Source organism: Bos indicus, chromosome 19 (genome assembly GCF_029378745.1).
Source record: "Bos indicus isolate NIAB-ARS_2022 breed Sahiwal x Tharparkar chromosome 19, NIAB-ARS_B.indTharparkar_mat_pri_1.0, whole genome shotgun sequence".
Lineage (NCBI taxonomy): Eukaryota > Metazoa > Chordata > Mammalia > Artiodactyla > Bovidae > Bos > Bos indicus.
This window is the reverse complement of record NC_091778.1, coordinates 31,905,022-31,921,592: the sequence shown is the minus strand read 5'-3', so window position 1 is coordinate 31,921,592 and position 16,571 is coordinate 31,905,022. Positions and strand designations below refer to the sequence as shown.

The 16,571-nt window shown below is 44.7% G+C and overlaps 1 protein-coding gene across 2 annotated transcripts in view; it reads right to left on the bottom strand.

Moving 5' to 3' along the window:
- MAP2K4 (mitogen-activated protein kinase kinase 4) overlaps nucleotides 1-10,485 on the bottom strand; it is a 77,826-nt gene extending 67,341 nt beyond the window's left edge. The window contains exons 1-2 of one of the 2 annotated variants that reach the window (XM_070773117.1): nucleotides 10,337-10,469; nucleotides 219-251 (exon numbers count right to left, since the gene is read on the bottom strand). In XM_070773117.1, coding sequence (XP_070629218.1) covers nucleotides 219-251; nucleotides 10,337-10,454 — 151 coding nt within the window. In that variant the 5' untranslated portion in view covers nucleotides 10,455-10,469. Of the gene's footprint in view, nucleotides 1-218; nucleotides 252-10,336 lie in introns of both variants that reach the window. The other variant, XM_070773118.1, reaches the window with a different exon arrangement.
- Between the last annotated feature and the right edge of the window lie 6,086 nt (nucleotides 10,486-16,571).

Below are 16,571 nucleotides of genomic sequence, written 5' to 3'. Positions count from 1 at the left end.
TTCTCCTAGGTCAATCCAAGTGAAAGCAAGAACAATTTACAATCAAGAATATAACACAGATTTTTTTTTTTTTAATTTGGGAAACTAATGAAAAATGGAAGCTCTTTCAAAGTAAAACTGCTATGGTTGGTTAGTTGAAACAATAGTGGACACATTCCCAATACCAAGATGGGTATGAAAAAAGTAAGTAGCATAATATCATAAAACTTGTAGCTTACTTTGTGCCTTTTCACAGAAGTTTATCTGAAAGCCTAAAGTAAAAGAGATAAGTTCCAGTTCATTTACTGTAAATCAAACAAACCAAAATTAGAACATGACATTGCATTTTTATATTACAATCAAGAACAGTTCAAAGCACATAACCTCCACCATCACAGAGATAACTGTAACACATGGGCTTTCTTTAAAAACTCAGCTCTTTCTGACGTAGATGTACTTTTATAATTATATGGAACTGAAATCAAGTTCAAATTATAAGAGTTACATTGTCTTTACCCTTACTTTTCGCATCTATTCAATAAAAAGAATAGCTATTAGCCCTTAGAAGTTAATAGTAACTTTTAAGACAGTTTTGTCGATTTTTTCAATCTACAAGTTCAGAACATATCACATTTTATTAACTCAAATTACAAACTTGAAACTATTTGATTACTACCCCTGATTCAAAAGCTTTGGTAGTCGATAAACTGTAAAAGCTAAACATGCATAGAACATTGTGCCAATGAGCTAACATCAAATGATAAGACAGTGAACTACTAAAGAGGTGCTGAAATTCTCTAAAGTAGGCCTGAAAAAAGACCATGTCCCTAGAAATGATAAGTGGCACTATAGGAGCTATAGGAAGAAAACCTGTAAATTCTCCTTAGACACATGAACATATTTCCAAATTCAATTAGGTCTGGTTATACCTTCCACATACATTTGAAAGTGAAAGTGAAAGTGAGTTAGCTCAGTCGTGTCGGACTCTTTGCGACCCCATGGATTGTAGCCTACTAGGCTCTTCCCTCCATGGGATTCTCCAGGCAAGAATACTGGAGTGGGTTGCCATTTCCTTCTCCAGGGGATCTTCCCAGCTCAGGGATCGAACCCGCATCTCCCCCATTGCAGGCAGACGCTTTAACCTCTGAGCCACCAGGGACTACCCCCACATACATTTATATAGATAGATGTAATTCTGTAAAATGCACCCCGTCAAATGAGCTGTTCAAAACAAAAGCCTTCCAAAATACAAATGAATATGTATTCATTTGCCCTCAGTCTACTGGGTGAATTTCCAGTTTTCTTAGTGGTCTACCTATACCTCTGTTTTTTACTGCTTTGGGGAACAAAATGGAGAAATCAAATTTAGAATGAGTTTTGCTCAAATGTATTTATACAAATTCAATCAAAATTTGTAGGAAAAAGAGCCAGGACAAAAAAAAAAAAAAAAAGGATTATCTCTCCTATCCAGCTATCAAAATTCTTAGGATTTTAAGTTATAGGACTTCCCTGATAGCACAGTGGATAGGAGACGGCCTGCCAATGCAGGAGACATGGGTTTGATCCCTGGTCCAGGAAGACCCCACATGCTCTAGAGCAACTAAGCCCATGCACCATAATTACTGAGCCCCGTGTACTTTAGGGCCGCATGCCATAACTACTGAAGCCCACACATCTTGCTGCTGCCGCTGCTGCTAAGTCGCTTCAGTCATGTCCAACTCTGTGCAACCCCATATACGGAAGCCCAACAGGCTTCCCCGTCCCTGGGATTCTCTCGGCAACAACACTGGAGTGGGTTGCCATTCCCTTCTCCAATGCATGAAAGTGAAAAGTGAAAGGAAAGTCGCTCAGTCGTTTCCGACTCTTAGACTGCAGCCCACCAGGTTCCTCCATCCATGGGATTCTCCAGGCAAGAACACTGGAGTGGGGTGTCATTGCCTTCTCCGCCACACCTCTTAAAAGTCTAGAAACACTCTTGGCGGGGGGGAGGGATTCTGTGGGTGTTATGAACCTAAGCAACTAAAAGCCAGCCAGCATCCCACCAGGCACAAGTCAGGAGGAATGGGAGCTGGCAGCTGGCGTTCTGGAAGCAACTGTGGAAAAGGAACACGGAGGAGCTCAGAGGCCCGTCTCCCACCCTTACCACTGGAAGAGGGAGGGGGAAATTCACCTGCAGACTGGAGAGGAAGCTGGTAAAACACTGAAACAATTTGATAGTTACTATTCTCTTGTTAGCTCTAAATACAGTCAGTAGTTGCTACTAGGTAGCAAAAATAAAAGGGGAGAGAAGAGGTGAACTGAACAGCAATATGAATGGGGAAAGGAGCAGGAAAAATAAATCTGAAAGGTATGTGAAGAAGAATGAGAAGGATCTGTATGGTTGTATTAAAAATAAGTCACAGGGTAAAAGTATATGCTATATGCTAAGTCACTTCAGTCGTGTCTGACTCTGTGCAACCTCATAGACGGCAGCCCACCAGGCTCCCCCGTCCCTGGGATTCTCCAGGCAAGAACACTGGAGTGGGTTGCCATTTCCTTCTCCAATGCATGAAAGTGAAAAGAGAAAGTGAAGTCGCTCAGTCGTGTCCAACCCTCAGCAACCCCATGGACTGCAGCCCTCCAGGCTCCTCCATCCATGGGATTCTCCAGGCAAGAGTACTGGAGTGGGGTGCCATTGCCTTCAATAGGAAAAAATTTAAGGCATATGTAACTCGGAATGTTAGAAATGTCACCAATTACTCTCCGAACACATTAGAAGTTAAGCCTTTTAAATACTAAAAAGTTCTCAAAACTTGGAAGTTCTATAATCAGTACAGAACCCATGCATGTAACTAAAAACAGAGGTGGTAGAATTCTCGAAGCAAAACTACAGACTAACCTGCTGCTGCTGCTGCTAAGTCGCTTCAGTCGTGTCCGACTCTGTGCGACCCCAAAGACGGCAGCCCACCAGGCTCCCCCGTCCCTGGGATTCTCCAGGCAAGAACACCGGAGTGGGTTGCCATTTCCTTCTCCAATGCATGAAAGTGAAAAGTGCAAGTGAAGTCGCTCAGTCGTGTCCGACTCTTCGCAACCCCACGGACTGCAGCCCACAAGGCTCCCCCATCCATGGGATTTTCCAGGCAAGAGTACTGGAGTGGGGACAGACTAACCTAGTTATGGATTAAGTGACCAGGTGAACAGACTCTAAGGACTCATACCTACTTCCCTGTCTGCATTATTCTTCATTCAGAAAAGATCTGCTAACTGACCTGGGGTTCATGGGCAAGCATGGGCTAGAGAAACTGGAACAGAACGACTTGCCTTTTCCTTGAAATTCCATGCCATCTTACCGATGAAGTCAGATAAAAAGTTATTAGTACATCTTTCTAGACCTCTAAGACTACACATACACACATACGTGTATACATATACAACACTTACACACACACACACACACACATATGTAGAGAGAGAGAACCTATATAGAGAAAGATTATATAAATAAGGAGAAGAACCCACCAAGGTCAGAGAACTGGTGCTAGCAGTACAGTACAGATGAGGGAAAGTTTATAATGTTCAAAGGGCAGGGCGGGGCCAAGGGAGCCACCACCAACCTTGTAAAAGAAGAGAAAGATGGTGAGAAAGAAATGGGGAGGAAAACTTCCAATATCCTCAACTTAAGCAAATTTGTGATTGTTGTAATTATCCCATTAATATTCATTCACATATATTCAATTTTTGAGGTCTCACTTGCTCACAAATTACGTCTAAATTCTGTCTTTCCATGCACATACTCTGAGCCCTGCATCTCCGAGAGTAGTGCATAGCAGCTGAACCCACTGCTAGTAACAGGTTAAATTTTCAAAATCTTAGGTGCTGCACTCTTTAACTTAGTATCTGTACCCGGGGCCTTAGTTTTACTTGATCTCCTGCTTCAAATCTGAGTCTTTTTCATTTTATCTGGCCCCAACCAAGTTTCTTTTCACCAAATCTCAGACATCCAATGATAAAACACAGAGTTTCACAGGGCAGGATGCTAGCAAGCCCACAAAAGAAATAAAGGTGGAGGAGGGGGTTTCCTCTCCTTTTTCTCAGCAGGCTTCTCCCGCATGTTCCCCTCATTCTCAACCAATCCTGAGAAGCCCTTAACTGGCCATAACTGGAAACCTACAATTTACTGTACTTACCAGATAAAGTGAGCTTGTCTGCAACACTTTAAAAGGCTGCTTAGGATGTGTGTGAGTGTACATTAAAACCAAAGGCATAACGGTGTTTAAGAAAGTAGAAAACAAAATGAAGAATGTCACACCCAGGTTCTAGTTCCAACTGTGAAACTCAAACAAGTCATCTCACTTGAGCCCAGTTTCCTCATTTATATATACGATTAACAATAACATCAAGAGATCTCAGAATTTGAAGCAGCATGCCCACATGTAAAGCTGCTTGTCAAATGGCCCTCGTGGGGCACAGCAACCATCCCCCTTCTCTTCATCTGGGCGGGGGTACAATGGGGTGGGGGGTGGGCAGGGGTCTAAGTAGTTGCCCACCTCCTCAGGAGCACCTTATGGTTTCCGGACACCCTGGATTCTAGAAATGCTGAAAAGGGATGATGACTACAGTACGAAGCCAACCTGACATAAAGAAAATCACAGCTGCCTGCTTCCTGGGTCAGGCCACAGACCAAGCGCCCAAACCCTCCTTCTACCCAGTGGAAGACGCCAGCAGTGGGTCTCCTTACAACTCCAACCTCAGAATTCTGGCGCATGCCTTCAACTGTAAAGTCACTCACAGTACACCATGGCGGCTCTAACATCTAAGCACCTATCTAAGCCTATCCAGACCTTGTATTTTCAATGTACTTAGACAGAGTTCCACAGATTTCCTGCTGGGTTACTTCCTTGAGTTTTCCTGACTTCACCTCTCTCAAACTGCAAAGGAACCCACCTTAATAGAGTAACTCCAGGTTATCTGCATCATTCAGAACTAGTCACTCACAATTAACATTCAGGATCTTGTCAGTCCCCATATGCCCAGTTCCTTTCCTCCCTGTGGCTGGTGACTACCTCACTGACTCCGATTTTATAACTAAGCGCTGAAATACCATCTCACCTCATGCTAGGAAGCCTAGGAAAGAAGAACAAAGGCTGCCTGTCACCAGGTCGATTAAAACCCACTTTCACCAGGGCAAATCCCTCAGTTTAAATGTCTGTTCCCTTATCTAAGAAAGGGGACCATGCCCATCTACCCTTAAAGAGAGCTTATGAGCATCAACTTAAGTAAAGACGGTGGAAAAAGAGCTGTGATAACTATTAGTTTTCCTTCTTAACTTTAAATCTGAATTATACTTCCTCAGATTGTATCACGTGGGCTGTCCAGATCTCCATCTGAATTATGTGCAATGGAGTTGATCTGATTTCCAGACCCCTAAAAATAAGAAAAACTCTATGGGCCCAAGTCAATTCAAGCTTCTCAAATCAGGTAACAGAAACAGAACAGGAAAAGAGAAATTTACAAAAAAAGAAATATGACTTAAAATACAGGGTTCTCTAATACATCACTTTAAACAAGTGTCAATATACAGTCTGATAAGGGACATTAAGGAAAACGTGAGAAAATAAGTATCTTGAGAGCATTATGTTTTTCTACTTTCTTAAATTTAATACTAGGGTTACTCTCCTTTTTAAGGAACATAGAGAAACACATCACGTGCTTTGAGGGGGCACCAATTTCCTGAGCTGAGTTTTATTTTTCAGGTCATGTCAAATAAACGGTGAGAGAAAGTGTGTTCCAACACACTAGGAAAGGCAAGCCACTCCAAAGTCTGGAACCTTATCCCTGTGCACCATTCAGTGTTTTTAAATTAGGATTAAGGCACACTCCTCTGGTAAATGGTAAAGACAGAAAGACGGTCAAATAGAATCACAATTAGGGCATTTCATACTAATTTTGTATATGCAAATATTACTGGGAGAAAAAAGTATACTGATTCAAATTTTCACTTTTCCTCAACAGATATGTTTCATTACACTTGTAAGTTTTGTGTGTGTGTTTGTGTTTTCTTTCTGTAAAATTTTTAACGAGGTATAATTGACATAACGTTCTATTAATTTCCAGTATACAACTAGATTTGATGTTTGTACAAATTGAGAAATGATCACCACACAATAAGTCAAATTAACATTCATCATCATACATAAAAAAACTTTCCTGTGATGAGAACTTTTAAGATCTACTCTATAAGCAACTTTCAAATATGCAATACAATATTATTAACTATGGTTGCTATGCTGTGCGTTATTTTGTATATTTTTTAAAAGCAGAATCAAGTTATCTTTTTACTTAAATTGACATTTGTAAAATGTTCAGCTGAGGGTAAATGGGTAAGGAATGGGCTAGTCTATAAGTTTTCTGTTATACAAACATATATGTTATACATGTATTATACATGTTATACATGTTATAAGAGACTCAAAAAAAGAAAAATTGCCTAGATAAGCACATTAACAGAATCAGAGGCACCTATAATTTATAACCATTTCCTGTAACAAGTACTTTACAGATGTCTCTGTTTTTCACACACACTTACAGATTCTAACTATTCTAACCATTTTTAAAAACTGACATTTCTCAGCTACCCAAGTAAAGTTTAAGATGTTTTATTTTTCCCTGCTTTAAGTTTTCCATAATAAATTTCTCGTTTTTTAAAATGTATTAATTTTTAAGGGGCTACTAACTAAAGCATTTAACAAACCATGTTTAATAACAATCCTTATATACGTATGTGTGCGTGCATGCTAAGTCGCTTCAATCGTGTCCAGCTCTTTACGACCCTATGGGCCACCAGCCTCCTCTGTCCATGGGATTCTCCAGGCAAGAATACTGGAGTGGGTTGTCATGCCCTTTTCCAGGGGATCTTCCCGACCCAGGGATAGAACCTGGGTCTCTTAGCCTCCTGCACTGGCAGACGGGTTCTTTACCACTAGTGCCACCTGGGAAGGCCCTTTATGTACATGTAGAGATTTTATAATTTTCAAAGCACTTTCATAAGCATTAATCTAATAATGTGATTCTCACAACAGGCCTGTAAGTATTATCCCTACTATAACAAATGAGAAACAGATGAGTTCAGAAAAGGTCAGTAATTTTGCCAAGGTCACAGAGCTTGTACATGGCAGAGCAGTTACCTGAACTCAGGAAGAATACTCATCGAGAACATTCTAAACAGAAATGCTCAATAATGAAAAATGGAAATAAACAGTTCACAGAAAAGGGTAGAACCCAAGGATAATGAAGCTAAAGAAACTCCACGATGAGGGGTTAGGAACTCATCTGCTAATAATGAAAGAGACAATTAATTAGACCATAATAAGTAAGAGCATTGTTGCTATTAACAATGATAATGCCTAATATCATTGATATGCCTAATATGTATTGATCACATACTTAACTGTATGTCAGGCCACGCTGTATCTGCATTCTAGAAGTTCCTGTAAAGTAATCTGTATTCCTACTTTCCAATGGAGAGACTGACACTTGGAAAGGTTAAGTATCTTGCCCAAGATCACAGAATTCATAAATCCTGATGAAGAGATTCAAATCCAGGACTCCAGAGCTCTGGCTTAACTCAAGTATTATATTAAAAAACAGTAATTCTCAACTGAGACCACTCCTGGGTCACAAACCTCAGACCATAAAAAAGTGTGCAGAGTGATCCAGTGTCCAGCACAATGCTCATCACACAGATCGACCGCGACGTCTGTTAGATGATGTATATTCCACGTGGCCCCTCAACTGAACCCCATTACTGGAATGAGCACAGTCATTAACAACTCCAGAGAGACAGTACTTTGGGGTGGCAACTGACCATGTTTGGGGGTGGGAGGGGAAGGGAGTGGCATTTACCAAACAACCAAGGATCACAAGTTTGACCTAAAGCCAAAGATCTGGTAGGTGAAGGAGGGAAGGTGAGGCTCTAACATCACAAGATAAATGAAGATCCTACCCAGCTGCTTAAGCCCATGGTTTGTAACCCGGGTTGCACGAGAACATCCTGAGAGCTTCAAGTGCTTCTCTTCATTCTGAGTAATCGAGATTGGTTCAAGAAGATATAACCAACAGGTTCCTGAATCAATCAAGGCTACACACAGCAGTGACAAAAGAAAATTCATCAGGAGTTCAAAGAGAAGTCTTAAAGTCCTCCCTCTCCCTTTTAAACTGGGTTCTGCTTACTAGGGGCTTCCCCAGTGGCTCAGCAGTAAAGAATCTGCTTGCACTGCAGGAGACTCGGGTTCAATCCCTGGGTTGGGAAGATCCCCTGGAGAAGGAAAATGGCAATCCACTCCAGGATCTTGCATGGGAAATCCCATGGACAGAGAAGCCTGGCCGGCTACAGTTCATGGGGTTGCAAAGAGTCAGACACAACTGAATGACTAAACAACAACAAAACTGCATATTAGAAAGGTCAACTGAGTATAAAAACCCAGGGGTTGGGAGGAGGAGAATGGAGAGCATCAGAGTAACCCCTAACCATGACGCCTTTCTCTGAGTTCCTAGAATACTTCAGGCTCTTTTCCACTTTTTGGAATCTTCACATGTATGGTTCCCTTTGCCTAGAACCCTCTTCATCACAAGAATCATCTTACCAGACAGGTCCTCTAAGACCACCTTATCAAAGCAGACTGCCCCCTCCCCAATCAAATTCTACCCCAGCCTGTTACTTTCATTACCCTTTTCTCAATTAGCAATTTTTCTTATTTATCTGCACAGTCTTCCCTCCCCAATCCTACCTGAAGAATAAGCTCCATCAAGAATGAGGCTTTCTGATTCACTCTTTCCTATAAAGAGCACTATGAGCTGGAGCACTATGCCTGGCACTAAACAGATGCTCAATAAATATTTTTTGGAAAATAAATGTCTACAGCTTTTTCAAACTATCAGCCTCCCTACCCTCAGCACCCCCCAAACTTGCATATTTATAAGCTCATTAAGTCACTCGTTTTGGATATGCAATACAATCTTAAGTTGTCATTTTACTGTTTCATTTCACCACCACCAACGGAAAGATCAGGAAATGCATCCTGTATTCATCTGTATACTGTACAACACAGTGGCATCCAGGAACTAATTCAATTCCAATTAATCATCTGAGGACCTGCACAGAAAGTGTCCTCTCTGTTCCTTACCTATATCCCAGGTGGAGGGGGACAGGGAGGTAAAAATGACAAAAATCCCCGTCTCCGCTTCCTGAAGCACACTCGCATAAACCCGAAAGACTCAATAAATATCAAAGCTAACTAGACACACGGCCTAAGACAGATCTTAGAGCCCTTTAGGTAAATGTTCATCAAAGAGTAACCATGGCCACACTGACCATGAAGGGTAACCCCGCTGATTCTGTTAGCTATTGAAGAAGGCAAGTAGTTTGCGAAAGTTGTCAGGAGATTTCCGAGATTCCCTATTTTTGAAAATAATGTGACTGCTCAAAATTCCCCAGTAAACTCAAGGAAACGGTCCCTGATGGGCTGGGGCCTAGTATTTTTTAACAACACCGCCAGTCAAGGGCTACAGAGAGCTCACAGGCGTTCCACCGCCGGTGGGGCAAGTCACTGATGAGGAGGGCAGCTCCAGGTGCGCAGTCCCCACGCAGACCCACTCTTGACCCCAGCCTTTCGAGGTCCCGGATCTCCCCCTTTAAACCCAATTCCCAGTTTTATTTGGTCCGCATGCAACGCTAGCACAGAAACCCCCGGCCCGAAACAAATCGCCGCTCCCGGGCCAAGGGCTGTCTCGTTACCTCTCACAGGTGGCACAGGCCGGAGTCACCCCCCGCCCAGCCCGGCGCGCGGAAACCCTGCAAAAGTTTGCAAACCGAGGGTCCAGAGGGCCCGCGCGAAGCGCAAAGGTCAGCGCGCCTGCCGGGCTCGGCGGCGCCCGCGGGACCAAGATGGCCCTGCGCGGGCCCCACGGCGGCGGGGAGAGGGCCGGGGCGCCGCCGCCGCCCTCAGCGGCCGGGACCGCAGGCCAGGCCCGGGCGCCTCCAGCCGCCGCCCGGCCGCGCGTTCCCGGAAAGGCGGGCGGGGCGCGCCAGGTAAGCGGGGCCGCGGCGGGGCGGCCGCGGGGGCGGGTCGGACTCTAGGTGGGCCCGGCGGCCGGCGGAGGGGGGAGCCCCGGGCCGCGCGGGCGCGGGTGGAGGCCGCGGCCCGCCGCCGGGAGCCAGGCCGAGCCCGGGAAGGCCGGGGAGGAGGGAGGCTGGCCGGCGCGGGCGGCGCGACCGCTTCCTCAGCCGGGTCCGGGGGCGTCCGCAGCGCGGAGACAGGCCGCGACGACGCGGACGGCAGAGCCGGAGGGGCCGGGGTCTCGGCGCCGCCGCCTTCCTTACCCTGCATGCTGCTGACGGCCGGGTGGCCGGGCGCCGGGGACCCCGCGGGGCCCGGGGTGCCGCTGCCGCCCCCGGAGCCGCCGCCGCCGCCGCCGCCGCTGGGGCTCGGAGCCGCCATTGTTGGGAGTGAGGAGCCGAGCGGCGCCGCGGCGGCTGCAATGCAGCAAGCTCGGCCTCTCGCACGGCCGAGGGGCGTGGCCAGCGCCGCCTTGGCCCCGCCTCCGGGCACGCCCCCTGGCACGCCTCCGCCCGCGCCTGACGCCGAGCCGCACCAGATGCCGATCCGCAGAGCCGCTCAGGTCGCCAGTGCCCGGCCCAAGAGACCGGCAGAGGTCCTGATCCGGGGCTGCTGGCCCGCTGAGGGGCCTACAGCGGTCTGAGAGTGTGTGCATCTGGGGGATAAAAGGGTACATAGTTTTTATCATTCCCATAGAGGTTTGTGACCCCGAAAGTTCAAGAAGCCTGTTGTTGAAATCTCAGAATTTAAAATCAGTATCTTAAAACTGAAACCGGGTCACGGAGGTCGTGCTTCTTGTCCAGTCTCTGACATGGCACTTCCAGAGGGGAGTTGACTTGAGCTATGGAGCTCCTGTTAGGCCCTGCCTGTCACCCCAACCCTCTACACTGCCAAGGAAGATCCTAGAGAATGCTACTGAAAGTACTACCAATGGACCCACCCCAAGATCAAATCACAATCTATATTTTAATAATATCCCCAGGTGATCTGCATGCACATTAAATTTGAAAGCAGTACCTTCAGCACCCAAGTTTCCTGACCTCCCAAAATGTGTGTGTGCGCTCAATCCTGTCTGATTCTTTGTGATCCCAAGGACTGTAGTCTGCCAGGCTCCTCTGTCCATGGGATTTCCCAGGCAAGAATACTGGAGTGGGTTGCCATTTCCTTCTCCAGGAGATCTTCCCGACCCAGGGATGGAACCCATGTCTCTCAAGTCTGCTGCACTGGCAGGCAGGTTCTTTATCACTAGCACCACCTCATCATCTGTATCACCATCTGGCTTCCCAGGTGGCTCAGTGATAAAGAATCTGCCTGTCAATGCAGGAGACACAAGAGACAAGAGGTCAGTTCCTGGCTTGGGAAGATCACCTGGAGGAGGAAATGGCAACCTACTCCAGGATTCTTTGCTGGAAAATCCCATGGACAGAGGAGTCTGGCGGGCTCAAGTCCACAGGGTCGCAGAGTCAGGTACAACTGAGCAACTGAGCTCACACATCACCACGTTCCCCTAAATACACACTGGGTTCTCTCCCTCATGTCCTCTACACCTTATAAGACCAGCTATAGAAATATGTAATTTATATATGAATTATATAAGATGGTAACCTCATAGAACAAAATCAGGTTTCTTCCAATGCTTGGCACAGACTGATTTTAGGAAGGTAGCAGCTAAAAAGAAAGAAAGAAAAAGTCCCTTATGAGACTAGGGGCTTGTGGACCAACAGAAATGTAATTGGGATGGTAAGGTATGGATCTCTGGGCAGAGGTATGTCTTGCCTATACATAGAATGACCAGCTATACAACATACCAGGTAATCTGAACCATGGAGCCAGATGATTCCTGCCCTTTGGAAGTATTGAGCAATCTGTACCAGGACATCCTTCCAGCAGACCTTATCTGTGCTGGAACTTCCTCCTAGTATATTGGTAATCCGTCCCCCATCAACAGAAACCTGCCTTCTTGCTCTGAAAACCACCCTCAGCCATCATCTTGATTGCACACCGTGGGTACAGATAGGGCTTGTGGTTTAGTTATCCAGCTGTCTCCAACTCTTTTGCGACATCATGGACTGTAGCCTGCCAGGCTTCCCTATCAATAGGATTCCCCAGGCAAGAATATTGGAATGGATTGCTATTTCCTCCTCCAGGGGATCTTCCTGACTCAGGGATTGAACCTTCATCTCCTGCACTGGCAGGCAGATTCTTTACCACCGAGCCACCTGGGAAACCCCAGAGATAGATAGGGCATAGGGAAAGTTGCTGCTGCTGCGGCTAAGTCACCTCAGTCGTGTCCGACTCTGTGCGACCCCATAGACAGCAGCCCACCAGGCTCCCCCGTCCCTGGGATTCTCCAGGCAAGAACACTGGAGTGGGTTGCCATTTCCTTCTCCAATGCATGAAAGTGAAAAGTGAAAGTGAAGTCGCTCAGTGGTGTCCAACTCTTCGGGACTCCATGGACTACAGCCTACCAGGTTCCTCGGTCCATGGGATTTTCCAGGCAAGAGTACTGGAGTGGGGTGCCATTGCCTTCTCTGTAGGGAAAGTTAAGTGAAGGCAAATAGAAGGTGAGAGCAGGTGGGTGTGCCTAAGTGGAGAGCCTCACATTTCCAGCCCTCCAGAACTCTCCTCCAAGGGCCTGGCAGACGGAGCAGTATCTCCAATTCCAGGTCACTATAAACACTGCCAAATTCCCATCTGGGAATCAGTATACCAGCTTGCTCTCGTAAGTCCTGGGAAATCCTAATCAGAAGCTAGATGGAAAGTCCCCCATCCAGGCTGTTTAGCCCAGAGTGAAGGCTAAATACTCTATTGGCATCCTTGGCATGGTGCTGATGGGAAGAGAAGCAACAAAGGGCAGAGAAGAGGACACGCTGAAGCTCCCTAAACTCTCTTCTTTGGGGGTACAGATTCGAAGATGGCTTTCTTTTCTTTGAGGTTTATATTTTAGTACTCGAGAGGTTCATATCAAAAATCAAATGAAATTCATCTTTCAAAACATCAACAAAACTTGCCAACGATTAGCAAAAAATGCTAATGGGAAAAAAAAAAATAGGGATCCCGTCCCACCTCCACCCTTGTGCTAATTTTGCATTTCCATTGACTTGGCCTCTTTAACATACATGGGAAAGGCATCAACAGCCTCCTAGTTTCCTGGCACACAATCCAAATGTCATCATCAGACTCCAGATGAAGGGTTACTGACACCAAACAGTTCTATTTGAGTAATTTTCTAACACTGTATTCCAGTACCTGCCAGTAGGTTTCACAACCAGTCCCTGTGGTCTAAATGTCACTGCTGTGTATGTTATCTCATTTTTTCACTTGCAATTCCTTGGGTCTTGGAATGGTACCAAGAAATGGCTTGGAGGACTTCTCATCTCCCCACCCCGATAAGTACCACAAGCATCTCTCCCCTGTTCTTTGCTGTGCACCACTGATAATACTTACAGTCGTATGTAAAGCGTTACTAGCCCCCTTTTCCGATTATACATATTTCTCTAATAGAAACTTAAGAAAAACATTGACCTCATACAGTTTAATGAACTTGAATAAGAAAAATATATGTGACAAATAAACCTAGAGGAAAACATTCAAACTAGGAAATTCATTCAAGAAAGTTGAATTAAAAGAGTAAGTATATTGTGGAATATAAACTGATACAAATGAACTTATTTACAAGACAGAAATAGACTCACAGACATAAACATTTATGGTTACCAAAGTGGAAAGAGGGTGAGGGAGCAATCAATTAGCAGGTGCAAACTAGTATATACAGAATGGACAAACAAAAAGGCCCCATGTACCTATAGCGGGGAAGGCAATGGCACCCCACTCCAGTACTCTTGCCTGGAAAATCCCATGGATGGAGGAGCCTGGTAGGCTGCAGTCCATGGGGTCGCTAAGATTCGGGCACGACTGAGCGACTTCACTTTCACTTTTCACTTTCATGCATTGGAGAAGGAAATGGCAACCCACTCCAGTGTTCTTGCCTGGAGAATCCCAGGGACAGCGGAGCCTGGTGGGCTGCCGTCTATGGGGTCGCACAGAGTCAGACACGACTGAAGTGACTTAGCAGCAGCAGCAGCAGCATGTACATATAGACACAAGCTCCCATTAGTTTGAAGAAAGGTTGCCTTTACCTGAACTCATTTATTGAAGTTCATTTATTGAAAATCATTCTCTCCCTGATCTTGTCTTAGCTCTTAGATAAAGATGGCCGCTGATAGATCATAAAACATAGGTACATTCCAATATCAATTTTGAGTTGTAAGACTTTCACATAATACTGCATCAAAATGTGTTATAAAGAGCTAAAATTTCATAAAGAACTAGAATTTTACCACTTCTTATCTGTTTTATTCATCTTTCCTTTCTCCATGTAAGTTGCTGGGCAACAGGATTTGGAGAAAGTCTACTGATAATAAACCTTTGGTAGCTTATGAATTGTGAATATTATGAATGTAATATCTAAATGAAAAGTAATATGTAGCTAAATTGAGAATGATAGCTGTCCTTTTGTTATTGTAATAAGCATTCTTTTATAAGTAACAAAATATTACTGTATGTTTATATTCTTGTAAGCAGCTTCATTTAAAAATTAATCAGAAACAAATTAAGTCTGAAAAGTCTGTCTTATAGAGACATGTCTTTTTCCTTACATGTTCTATTTTACTTACACAGAATGTTTCTTTTTTTCACCCTGTTGAACAGAAAACAAAGGTACCAAGTTTCTGTTCTCTGCTCAGATGCTACTTGAATAGCAATGAATTTCAAGGTACACAGATGATGAATCCTGTAAGAATTTATCCAGTGAACATTTCTTACTAGATTAATAGAGTAAAAATTTTGATAGAACATCTCTACTTAACAGTCTTTATTGGTTCACTTCAAGTCTGAAAAAAAGGTTTTGTTAAGCCACCCTCCCATTTCTCTCTGGTGATTGTAACCTATTCTTGACAGGTACTACTCTAGAGCTCTCACACTGTTTTTGGTGTTTTATGCCTTATTAAATCCAAGCCACAAGTGCAGTCAAATAAAAGGGAATAGTCTTTCAATCATTTCAATCCTAAAGGGAATCAACCCTGAATGTTCGTTGGAAGGACTGACACTGAAGCTAGAGCTCCAATACTTTGGCCACCTGATGCGAAGAGCCGACTCACTGAAAAGACCCCGATGCTGAGAAAGACTGAAGGCCAAAGGAGAAGGGGACAACAGAGGATGAGATGGTTAGATGCTTAGTATCACCAACTCAATGGACATGAATTTGAGCAAACTCCAGGAAATAGCGGAGGACAGAAGAACCTGGCGTGCTGCAGTCCATAGGGTCTCAAAGAGTTGGGCACAACGAGTGAACAACAACAAACTACTCTCTCCTGATGTTACATATATAAACCATATTTTAGCAAGTCTTTTTTCCCTACCATCTCATGAGTCTGTGTGTTAGAATTCAAGAATCTATTTTTAGACAGTTTGGTATAGTTCGGTTGTTTTCAGGAAGCAAAATTAAAGGATTTCTTGTTTCTTTCCCTCTCAGGCATGCTGGATCAAGGAGACATGATCTTAAAAGCTCAGCAGTGTATGACGACACAGAGATGGATAGCATCTGGTGATGGACAGGATGCTCCAGGGACCTCGGGGGGACCCACATCATTGCTTCATCAGCTCCAAATGATGTCACTTAGAGTAAAAAAAGAATGTAAAAGGCATTTGTATTCAAAATGAGAATTTCAAAACTTGTGCTGGCCAAATGAAATACATGCTTCCAGCTCCTGGTTTGGAGGATCCATAGCAGCATAAGAGGCAAGAAGGGATCATGGGTAAAATCATGCAAGCTTTAATGAATACACTCTACGCCTGATTCTTGGTGACCACGCTTCTTCCAAGATGAGGTTATGCTCTATGCCTTTGGTTATGTGCTACTTCTTTTGCACCTCTCCATGGGCAGCCTGAATCTCTCTTTAATGGCCCTCCAAGTCTTCCTAAAATAGACTACTACTGCCAATTAATTTTCTGTGTGTTCTCCTAACACCACATCATGAATAGACTGCACTCTGGAAAGTAGCTTTTTGTGTGTTTTCTTTTAAACCCCAATGTCTGGTTCATCCCAACCCTTTTCTCTCCATGTGTTCCCTGATGTTCAGACCCCTCATTCTAATTAGCAGTGACAGATGACTCATCCATCTTGCTGGCTCCCTAGAGGAAGAATCGCTTGCTTCTTTTATTGATCTCAAGCCCTTCAAGAGTCACCACATGCTCCTGGAAGCTTCCGTTAGAGAGAGGAAAGTTCAATCTGAAAACCCCAGTGCAGACAGAAGCTTGGCTTGGGCAGTGGTCCAGCCTCCCTCGCATCCAACAGCAGGGACAGATGGGTCTCTCACTGCTCCATGATGATGTGTTTTCAGGAACCCTGGCCATCAAGAAGAGTGAAATGTCACAGATTCAACAAGGGCAGGGACTGGCTGTCCAAAGCTGGCAGGGTCATCAGCTCATCAAGGGATC